Here is an 11522-nt window from a genome sequence, read left to right as displayed (position 1 = left end):
ACCTTGTTGAGAAAATGAACACCACTTAGAGAGAATATCAGGCCATGTTTAATTATAGACTCTCACATAAGAAATACAGGTAAAATTCATATCTGTCATAGTAGTCAACATCAGCTCATTCCAGCTGTGTCTTTAGGCTCCTAATAACTGCAAGTAATATAAAAACATCTGTCCAGCGCAAAGTCAAACAGAAAATAACAGTTTCTCCAGACAGAGTTCGGCATCATTTCTTTCAGTAACGTGTCAGAAAATATCTCTCTTCCTGCCACTCAATAAATCAGATGCATAATTATGTGAATAAACCTCAAGCGTTGACTCTTTTCATCCCTGATGTAGAAACTCCTTTAACAATGATTTTTTAGCTTTAGTGAAACAGGAGAATGGGACAGAGGACATGAATCACTCTGCATAGTTCTACTCAACAGGAAACAAGTTTAAAATGTCCTGTGATGAAAAGACCCAAACTTAACCTAGAACAAATCCAAGTCAATAGTGACTTACAGAGTATTGGGGCCACTTAAAGGGGAAAAAGACAGACTTTGAGAATAATATTAGTTATTTTAATAATAGTTTTTTTATGAGAATAAAACTGTAATTTTAGGCTTTGTCCTGTTTGAGGAATATGAGAAGATCATCTTGTGTGTTAATAAAGAACGTGGAGCGACTTGTTAAGTTATACAATTATCTTAAATAACTAAATCTTGAATATATTGTCACATCAGCATCACGTTATCATAAGTATCAGGACTTACAGGACGTCAGGACTGACACGACCATTTTCTAGTAATAGTATTCTCAAAAGCTCTGAATTTATTCTCTACGATATGGCCCTAATACTCTGTCGTAGTAACCAACCAAAACAGTGTTGTAAAAAAAAAAGAAAACACCTGTGAAGGGACATAGACATTAAGTGATTTAAAAAGATATTGTCCGAGAGCTGTGTTACCAGATGATGAGAACAGACTCTGGGATTTTGGAGTAAAAAATATCAATCATGATCGGATGTTTGCGAGTCTCAACAAAAGGAGAATGAATGAAACGTTTGTTCCTAAATGACACTGCGTATTCTATGAGAGAAGCCTTTAAAAGCAGTGTAACAAAGAGTATCACATGCAGCGCAGGGCACTCGTGCTGAAATCAAATCTTGTGTCAAACAACCATCACCCGTTACAACATCAGCGCAGAAAGAGAAAATATGCTTGTACTCATTTTACTGAAGGAGCTGCTTCATTTTTACAAAATTAGATCTTGGGAGACATTTTTTACAAGAGCTCTGCTGCTAAAAAGAGGATTTTATAATCAAATTCAATCATTTACATTATTTGTGGCCATGTAGCATCCCTCTGTGTTTATGTTCTCCTCGTCCTGTTTCCTCATCTAATGCAGGCAAAGTGAAGCACCCAATGTCAAATACAGGAGTGGGGATAAAAGGATCTATTTGTGATTAAAAGTTCATGCAAACATCGACGTGCATTTCAAAAACAAAGTTATTTACATGGATTAAACAGAAAAATAACTGCAAATCAATAAGAAAAATGACAACTCAAAGAATCCCTAAAGATTAGTGTAAATGTCTAGAGTGAAAACTGATTATTTTATTTTTTTTAAACGATTGCATCACAATGTTGCCGCTGCTAACAATCCTATGTCAACTATACACCAACCTATTCCCTCCCTTATTATTCATGTCGCAAAATAAAGGTTATTTCATTCAAATCAAGAGGAAAAAAAAGTAAAGTGCTACAAAAATATAATGCAATTAATAAAAGTAACAAAAATAAAAACCAAAGAAAATATATCAATATTGCTGGGAAACTGGTAGAAATCCTCACATCGCTGTAAACCAACTAGAACAAGAGACCTGGATCAAGACCGTGGGCTGCACCGATTCAAAACTTATGTGTACAGGCTGTCAGGTGTGCCTGAAGATAAAACCCGATAAAATCTAAACGAATACAAGTAAAAAATAATCAAAATTAGAGAAAACCTACATTTTAACAAATGTGGGGTAAACTCCAGCAGCGGACTGGACGAGACTTATGCATGCGTTTGGTTTGTGAAACAATCGATAAACCATGTCCCTTGTACTGTGATAAGGCTTCATCCATACTACTACAGCGAAAAGACACGATCGGCAAGTGACTGTGTCTACGTCAACTTTCCAAACATCTGTTTTGCCCGACCAGACTGAAACCAGAGTTTTCAAACTAAAACAGGGTCAGCAGCATTCCTGAACTTCTGTTTTAGCAGCTCGAGCACTCCGGAGTAGTGTGGACGCCTGGTAGCAGAGTTGATGCTTTTTAAAACGAAACCATAGTAATGTGGATGTAACCAGAATCTCAGCCATCTGAGATCAACTGTCTGTCCTCCTTACTTCAATCTTATTGAGCCAGAAGAATCTCAGCCTTTTCCTTTTCTGCTCTCAGCAGGAAAGTGAGAAAAGGCTGAGAGCCAATGAGATCTATCTTCTGTGACAGCATGAAAAAGTGTTTTTCAAAACGGTAACCGCACCTGAAACAGGAGGTGGAAACTGCTTCTATAGGCCTCTTGTCATCACTCTTTTTTTACCCCAGAAAGAAATGATAAAATCACTCAAAGTAATTCAAGACACTGCATTTCCAATTGGTAATTTAACTTTGTATGTCATGTTACAACACCCCCCAAAAAAACAGCATCACTGTAGCTGCTGTATGATGTGTAGAGAAGGATATTCCTGACACTTCGATGTTTTAATCTACATCTTGTCTAATTAGAGAAAAGGATTTGTCAATGGACACCCACCAGGCACAGAAATGAAACCATCTTTTAAAATCCAACCCTGTAAATTGGCAACACCTGACGTAGAAAAGCCACTAGTCTTGACCTGTTTCAGTTCAGTCTAGCCATGCTGCGCGTTCTTTAACGTTTGTGGATGTCTGTGAACGACCTGATCCAGCAGGCTGGTCCCCGGGGGCTGAGAGGCAGCGATCAGCGAGACATCCAGCAGAGATCCCTGCCGCTCAGAGCGCGAGTGATTTTCTGTTCAGCCTGAAGACATGACTGAACTCGCTCGTCCTCCCAGGTGTAGATCAGTGTGTAACAGCTGCAGAGAGGTGATAGGCAGAAAGGCAGCAGCAGACACTAGATAGGAGAGCCTCTGTGTGCGGCGTCTCATCCCACAGCTGCACAGCGCTCACATGTTCCTGTTGTTCATTGACTCCTATACCTGTCAGTCGTTGATGGTTGAATACTGGGACGATGATTAGTCTGTGTAACACTCCAGTTTTAATGGGACCTGCAGGTCTTCTACGTGCATGTTGTGGTGCTTTAGGATTGCAGCTACTTGTGATATCTTATCCACTCACACAATCACAACTCAAAGCCATCTATCAGAAATATGGGTGAACATATCTTTCATACATGGCTTTGGTGTGACTGGATTTAGTTTTCCTCTCAGGGCCACAGCGCACAAAGGGGCCTCAAACACACCTCAAAAGGTTTTTCTCATGTGGGACAGTTTCAGTGTCACAGCTTCACGGCTCTTACACTGGTTCAGTACAATGCTGCAGTTAGAAACAGGTTAGTCCAGAGGTTGAGGGTCTGCTATAGGCATTGTGTGCAGAACCTCATCCAGTAACTGGAGAGCTCTGTGCAGGTGGATCTCGATCCAGCATGGGGTCTCCTTGATGCTCTGGCGGGGGTAGTCTGGCCCCCAGCCCTTAACAAAACTCATCCTCAGGATGCACAGCCTCCGCAGGTCGTCTACCCCTATACCGGCCGCCGCTGACAGACCTGAGCAGGGGGGGAGGAGAGAGAGAGTCACAATGAGGTCATGTGATGCAGTATATGTGATAAACTTACCAGATGTGCCATTCATTTATATTTAAGGGAGTATTCAAGTAGTAAATAGATAAATAAACACCAAATTAAGCACCATTTCAAGAGATTCTCTTTCAAAACAATCTGCTAAATATTTCCTGGTTCCAGCTTCTCAAATGTACATTTTGCTTACTTCCACGAGAAACTATACAAATGGAATATTATTTTATGGATATTGTTGTTTATGGTCTGTTGGCCAAGACAAAACAAGCTATTTGAAGATGTCTAATTGTGCTTCAGGAAACTGTGTTGGGTATTTCTCAATGGTTGCTGGCCTGCTATTAACCTATTTGTGCAATAAAAACATCGTCTCTGTGAAAGTAACAATTTAGGAGCAATGATGGCAGCTACCTGTATGTACATTACTCACTGGCAGTAATTTAGATCCTGATTGCATCATAAGCCTTATAGACAGATGGAACCAATGCCTCACTCCCTATACATCCCACTGTCTGTGTGTGTATGTGTGTCTGTATGTGCAGTCTCTGTATCTTACTAATAGCTGGAGCGATGCCTCCTACTGATCCAGGTCCAGGTATATTTCCAGCCACAGCTGCTGCCTGAGCTGCTGCTGCTGCTTGAGCTGTGGCCGCCTGCTGTTGCATCTGTCTGTGGCACTGTCGAAGGTCAAACACCTGGCAGGAGAGAAGAAGCTTTAAATACTGTACATCGAGCAGCAATTAGCCCCCTGCACAGGAGCAATGTGCTGTAAATACCAGCCGAGGCTATGAATCAGGGAGAAACACACAACAGCTCAAGTATTAAATCAGAAACCGTCAAGAGTGACTGAAGAGATGGAGTAGAAAGTGATGTCAGCTGCTCCCCACGAGACAAATAAACATTTTATGAGATGTCAACCCTGAGCGATGTCCTCTTTTTACAGTCCAGGGAGTTTGAAACAGAATAAATCTTGTACGAGGAGTGAGACCCACGTTCGTACCTTGATGTATGCGCTGGGGTAGATTTTGTGAACAGCGTCTCCGGGGGCCCGGCCCGCTTCTCTGTCCAGGTAGTAACTCTGGACAAACACAGCGTGGTCACTGAGGCATCGCACCCACACGTCTCCCTCACCTTTACACTCGAGCTGGACCCCTTTACCGATGTGAAGCCTGGGAAAGAGGTCAATAAGGAATAAAGGAAACAGGGAAAATGTTATAATAGCCCTCAATGTTTTTCACCTCCTGCCAATTCTTGTGAACATGTGGAGAGAGTAATATTGTTCTAAAGCACCAGTAGTACAATTCAAACTAAATCCATAAGTGCGTCTTTAGATAAACAGAAAGGAATAAAAGGAACTTAGTGTAAAGGAGTGAATTGAATTAAGAAAAAAAAGTTTTTGTATCGGCAAATTCTTGCAAACATAAATGCAGATTTTTATCGATTAACCTATAAATCGGTCACGATCTAGTTAAGATGCACCCAAACAGATGGAAGTGGTGATTTACTGTCAGATAATATTACCTGGATCATCACCTAAAAATGTCAAGTGTAACCACATCTGTCTGTTTGCAGTAGGGAGTTTTTACATCCTTACAAATCATTTTGACAGTTGGTGCTTGTGTCACCCACCTGGCTCTTTCGATGGCCTCAGTGCGATGTACGTTACTGAGCTGACCCAAACAGAACCTGTCTCCTCCCGACGGGTCCACATAACCGTCCACTGTCACGATGGGGCAAGAAGAGGGAACTTTAAACGTCTCCCCCACCTGAACGTCCATCTCAAAATAGGCAATGGAACACCAGTAGTCAGGAGCTGAAACAGAGGGAAGAAGCTGATGTCAGAAATTATAAATGGAAACAAAGTGTTTCCCCATGGTCTGCGAGAACATCTTATTAAACTTTTAGGACTTGTGTTTTCAAATTATTTAAATGAAATGAAAAAAACAAGCAACATTTCAGAATTATGAAAGTGTGATGACTAAACTGAAGAACTCAAGTTGATAGTTGACTTAAACCACCAATACAATTTAGTTTTCTCTACTGCTGGATGTAATTTCTTGCCGGGAGCAGGTGGGAGCACATCATTGCGTTTACAAGACAAGAGGTTATAATGCAGCATCTGAACCAGCACTGCTTTTTCAGGCCAGACTGGACACTTCTATGACTTGCAATTGCAAAGTGGTGAGATCAGTGAGCTGGCCTGTGGCTAGCTGGCTAGCATGCCAACCAGCCATTCAATTGAAAAGAGGAGCAGTAGAAATAGGAGCAAAACAAGAGTGAACATCGCCACTGCTTTCCACTGCTGGCAACAGCTTTTGATGAGTAAAAGAAAAGAGTTCTACACTTAACTTGCAACGTTTCTCTCCATAGCGATACAAAAATACATTACATGTAGCTTCTTTAGGTGATTTAATGATGAAAACATACTAAAAACTATATTATTTTGATGAACTGCGAAGCTGTTTCAACAGTACTTGCTATAACATAAAAAATTACTTGTAAATGTAATATTATGCTAAACAAGAATTGCCATCAAAGTGAGCATATCTATTGCAACTTATACCAAACCTTATACCTAACCCAACAAGGGTACTTTGTGGATAAACTAAGAGTGGATAAGAAATGTGCTGCACTGTTTGTCAAATCTGTTGAGGGGTTGTGTCAAAAATCAGGCCTGATTCTGTTCAAGGTTCATGTCCCGGTGGATTGTGAGGTCTCACCTGGATGATTGGATATAGGAGGCTGAAAGGCGAGCTCATTGTGCACCGGCCCTGAGAGAAACAAGCACAACAGTGATCATCAGCTTAACAAAGAAGTGTGTATGTTTTTTATCAATGTACAGGTGCCGTAACAGTGTACTTACAATAGTGTGTTGGATGTGGCATAGGAGGGTGGTGCTGTAGATGACCGTTGGTATGGTGCGGTATGTTGGGGGTGAAACTGCTGCCCCTGGACCAGGTGGAGCTGGCACCTGACGAGAAAGAAAAAAGAGAAGTAGGGGGATGAACAGATGATTAAAGTGGACAAACACAAATATACTGTTGTCGTCTGCGTGAAGTCGCACAGCAACAATTCACTAAACAAAACAGAAGTAGCACTCAAACTTTTAAGCCTTACATCGTCAATTACAGACACGTATTGCACAGATAAACATGCAGGATGTTTTTCAACTGTCTCTTACTGCCTGATCCAGCAGCGATGGCAGGGAAGGACGATGATGAGGCAGACGTGGAGGCCTCAGCAGGTGGGAGCAGGTTTGGGGTTGCAAACGCCTCAGACGTGACCGGCCGGCTGCCAGATGGGGGGTGCTGGATGGTCTGGAGGGAGTGCACCCCGTCGATGGAAGGCAAACTTGGCTGTCCGTCAAAATCGTACTCATCCTTTACGATCATTCCTGAGCTGGATCCAGAATTGTTCAGGGTCAGTCCTGATAAGTCTGTGGGCCAAGGAAATGAAGACGTGGAACAGGTTACTGACAATCCAAATGTCTTATCGCTATTTAAAGACGCCCACTGAAAACCGCTCTGTTACTCACCTATGCTTGGAGACACCACTCTCTCATAGTGATAGGGGTTGACACACACACTGTCACACTTGAGGTCAAAGGCAAACTGGCAGTATTTGACGTGCTTCAGTTCATTCTTATGCAGGTCGGGCCATCGCCACAGCCGTGCATAGATGACATGAGGGAACCCTTTACGTCCCGCCACCTGTGGACAGACACAGGGCGAACAAGGACAATTCATGTGTAAACTCGCTGTCCTTAGAGCTGAGGTCAAACATGAGATTAAGTAGATTACTGGAAGACTAAGGATACAGCTTGTTTATTACTGAACAGGATGAACAGGTTCCTCCATCTGGACAGATACAAGCTGGTCAGATGGTCTTAAACAATTTTATTCCAGTTAATTTCGAGCTAAATAATGACGATTCATTTCTATAATCAAATCCTATGTTTTTGTTGTCAGGTTTCACATTTCAGAGCATTGTGGCTGCTCCATACAGTTCCACTGTCCTACCTGCAGCCGTCCGTCTAGCGTTCTCTGGATGGTCACACACTTGCTGGGATGGGCCCCGTTGGTGGTGATGGCGGTGATGAGAGAGTCCAGCTCGTCTTTTTTCTCTTTCAGCTTTTTCACCAGGCTCTCGATGGCCCGCTTGGCGAACGTCTCGCTCTCGCCACCCTGCCTGTGACACATCAGGCTGTGCACGATGCTCAGGCAAGCATCGTTGCTGGTGGGAGTGTTGGCGATAGACATCTTGGTTTGTGTCCCTGTATAGACTTGCTGAGAGTTTGTGTGTTGTTGGCTCAGTTTCACATCATCAGGAAGAAACACTATTCAGCTGTAGGTCAGGTAGATCACAAACTTCTCATCATCAGAGGGAGAAGTGGCAAAATCTGAAAAACATAGCCATTTTTAATGATTCTGTTTTAGAGAGTGTGTATAGTGTTATTCTGAGAAGTCCTAATATTATATCACCATCTCATTTGTTAACAGAATATTACAACCTACAGGAATTAAGTGTGTATCACAGGACTTCTGTATCAAATACGATGTAAGTGATGAGCTGACAAAACAGGGTGATTCGGACTATTGTTTGGACAACACAAGCATTGTGAAGGTTCTGAGGAAATGTGACGGTCACTTACTGAATTTTTACTAACTTGACAAGAATTGCACTCAGTGGAGAACATAAGTCTGTTTAGAACATAACATTTTCTTTGATTGAACAAAGTCTCAGATGTCAACAATATGTATATATTTGTATGTTTATCAATATTTACACATTATGTCCTAAGAAATTGAGAAAAATATTGAAATGTTGAGAAAAGCTAAATATTTATTTAAACAGAAAGCAGCTGGAGACCGGGACCTGCACTACAATGTAGTGGGTTCTTCCCTGACGTGTGCCCCCATCACTCACCCAGAACTGTTCACTACTTTCAATCAAACAAACAAAAACAGACATGGGTGAAACATGACCTCATTGGCTGAGGTAACAATCAAGTAATCGGGGGTAAAAATACTTTCACATCAGCCAAACAACAGTAAAAGGATATGAACACAACACTGCATGAGTAATAATGATCTAATTATATACTGAGCACATTTTCTATGCTAGTAAACGAGTGCTATTACTGGAAATACTTTACTTAAATCTTCTAATTATACCGTCATACTAGTATATAAGTACTATTGTGAATGCATGACTTTAACTTGCAATTAAGTACATTTACTATCTATTCCTCAGTGTATTTACAGTGTGTGGACACTTCAGCGGTTCAGAGTCTGTTTGGCAGAAACGCATGAACTACAAACACTCACGTTTTACCGAACTTATTATGTGTTTAATGAGAATATTACTAATATCTGCAGCTTACCAGCGAGCTGCTTCTGATCTGGATGTGTCTCGTGTGCAGCTGAGTTTAGAAAAACACGGAACTGTTCGTGCTGCAGTAGAAATCAGGTAGAAGTTGTCCGTGTCTGCCTCGTTAGCTTAGCGACGCCAGTCTGGCTGCAGTTTGTCCATCCAACTGTGTCAAGTTACTGTGAGTGGACTAAACCCACCGGAAGAGAGCACTTGAGACCTTAAAAATAAAAGCAAAGGCTGCTGACACTATAAGGACAAACTCCTTCACAGGGGGTATTAACCTCTGGCTGTGGACAACCTGATATTTGAGACATCTAATGAAAAGTATTGTCAGAGGTGGAGGTTATGATTAAGTGAGTACAGCAGCAAAGGAGCAACACCTGAGAGGAACATGTGTATCCAGTATCCACTTGGCAATAGCTTAAAGACGACAGATCACCTGATTCAGAAGTTAATAGCAGCTTTTTCTAGCAGAGTGTGGGTGATCATGTTTACATGAATTGAGGAAGCATTGACTCAGCTGATGTCCTCAGCAGAAGAGGAATCACTGATCATGTTCTCAAATGGTGTAAACTGGGTTCATCTACCATGTCTGAACGTTTCGGAAAAAGCAATTGCTCAATTAACAATCAACAGAAATTTAATTGGAAGCTGATTTATAATTGGTTTAATGTTTCAGTCGTATACTGAGTAGATTTGGTTGAAGGAAATAAGACGAAAGATTGAACAATTTCCTCACTTATTATAGCAAAAAATAATCAGTGACCCGATAAGATCAATCTGAGATGAGAATAATCATTAATTGCAGCCCTGTATCCTACAACTACTAAATCCAATATTCATGTGATATGGAGTATCTTTTTAAATCACTCTTACATGATGTGAGCTGCTCACGAACAATTTTACTTTGAAGGACCTAACCGGAAATACTCGTCACTGAAATAACCTGACAATGGATTGCTTAGCTACCTGCTACTAAAAAACATCAGCTAGCACCGAGGGCTCGCTAACGTGCTAGCATGCTAGCAGGCTGTTTTTTCGCTTCATTCAGTTCCGCTGCGCATTAATGTTTGAACCACTTTCCTCCGGTAGTGAGCAGCTGGAGAACTCAGCACAATTGTGATAAACGCGGTTTGATAATCGGCGGCTGTGTGGTTTTAAAGTGCGGACGGATTCAAGCTAAGTAAACAGTTAGCACGCTAGGCTACTTGGCGTTAGCTGGTGTGGCAGCTAGCGAGAGAGAGAGAGAGAGGTGGGGGGGGAGCCTAGCCTCTGACCCGGGTTACTGCACCAGTGTTGGGGCCGAGCGGGTCCGTAGCTCCGGTCCTGGAAGACACCCGGAGAAATAGAGCAGCCATTTGTTGTAAATACTTACTGTGTCCAGGCTGTGGCGTCACATCCCCGGATAAACACGAGTGAAGCTTCGCGTCAGGTTCCCTCAGCTGCTCACCGCGCATGCGCCACACGAGAAAAGAGTTCATACTCATTAGATCCTTAAATACAATTACAATGACCTTGATCATAATGATACAAATAAATACATAATATAATTATAAATATATGTTATTAATAATGGTTACAATGATTATAATAACTATAATAATAGTAAGAATAATAATAAAGACTCAGTAGCAAAAAACACTCTTTAAACTAACTTGACATTTATTGGGATAACTATTGATGTCAAAGTCAACTTTATGGTAAATTCTGCTATGAACAGGACATAGACAGGATTGAAATGGTGTTTCTCTCTGATCCCTGGTGTAAACATATCATTTTACAGCATAGGACTAGATGTTGAACATCCCTTGTACGTTTGAAGGTCTTCTGCACCACTTAATGTACCATCTTCAGATGTTAGCAGGTGTTCAGTAACCATTCAAAATGTGTTACAATGGTTACTGATCTACAAACCAAATACTTCAGGCGACTCACTTGAAACCATCGTAATCAAAATACAGAAACAGGACAAAATGAAGATGACATTTGAAGAGTAACCTTTGGCGTGTTTGCAGAAAGAAAAACATCCATGTGTGTCTCTCCTGCAGCGCTGTGCAGTGCAGAGCTGGTTCATGTGTTTTCATGTGTATTATCTGTCCTAAAATCCGAAGCTGGAGCCGTCAGCTGCGTGCGCTCTGCGAGGCCCAGGTGAACTGATGGAAAAGGACAGAACAAAAGGTCAGACGCTCCAAAACCAGAAGTGGTGGAGGAACCAGTCTTCATGCAGACAGACAGTTCTAAAGCACAGGATAGATACAGTACATCATTGATAAAACATGTGGCAAGCCAATAAGCCAAACTGGTTTCCACTTAGGGAAATTCCCTCCCAGTCATCTCTATTGATATCTGCT

At 41.6% G+C, this 11522-nt stretch overlaps 1 protein-coding gene across 3 annotated transcripts; it reads right to left on the bottom strand.

Moving 5' to 3' along the window:
• Window positions 1-30: 30 nt before the first annotated feature.
• On the bottom strand, window positions 31-10631 carry LOC118115002 (mothers against decapentaplegic homolog 4). Of its 3 annotated transcripts, none has more exons than XM_035165849.2 (10): window positions 10547-10631; window positions 7818-8197; window positions 7334-7508; window positions 6980-7234; window positions 6662-6769; window positions 6519-6569; window positions 5428-5611; window positions 4799-4967; window positions 4355-4493; window positions 31-3771 (listed from the first exon to the last, which is right to left on the bottom strand). In XM_035165849.2, exons 2-10 carry the CDS (start codon window positions 8055-8057, stop codon window positions 3560-3562), a joined length of 1533 nt encoding a protein of 510 aa, XP_035021740.1. In that variant the 5' UTR covers window positions 8058-8197; window positions 10547-10631; the 3' UTR covers window positions 31-3559. The 3 variants fall into 3 exon arrangements, with proteins under 3 accessions (XP_035021740.1, XP_035021741.1, XP_035021737.1); XM_035165850.2 differs by having other exon boundaries at window positions 10449-10566; XM_035165846.2 differs by lacking the exon at window positions 10547-10631 and adding an exon at window positions 9182-9359.
• Between the last annotated feature and the right edge of the window lie 891 nt (window positions 10632-11522).

The sequence above is a fragment of the Hippoglossus stenolepis genome, chromosome 9 (genome assembly GCF_022539355.2).
Source record: "Hippoglossus stenolepis isolate QCI-W04-F060 chromosome 9, HSTE1.2, whole genome shotgun sequence".
Classification (NCBI taxonomy): Eukaryota; Metazoa; Chordata; class Actinopteri; order Pleuronectiformes; family Pleuronectidae; genus Hippoglossus; species Hippoglossus stenolepis.
The sequence above is the reverse complement of the archived record's forward strand: the minus strand, read 5'-3'. Positions and strand labels throughout refer to the sequence as shown.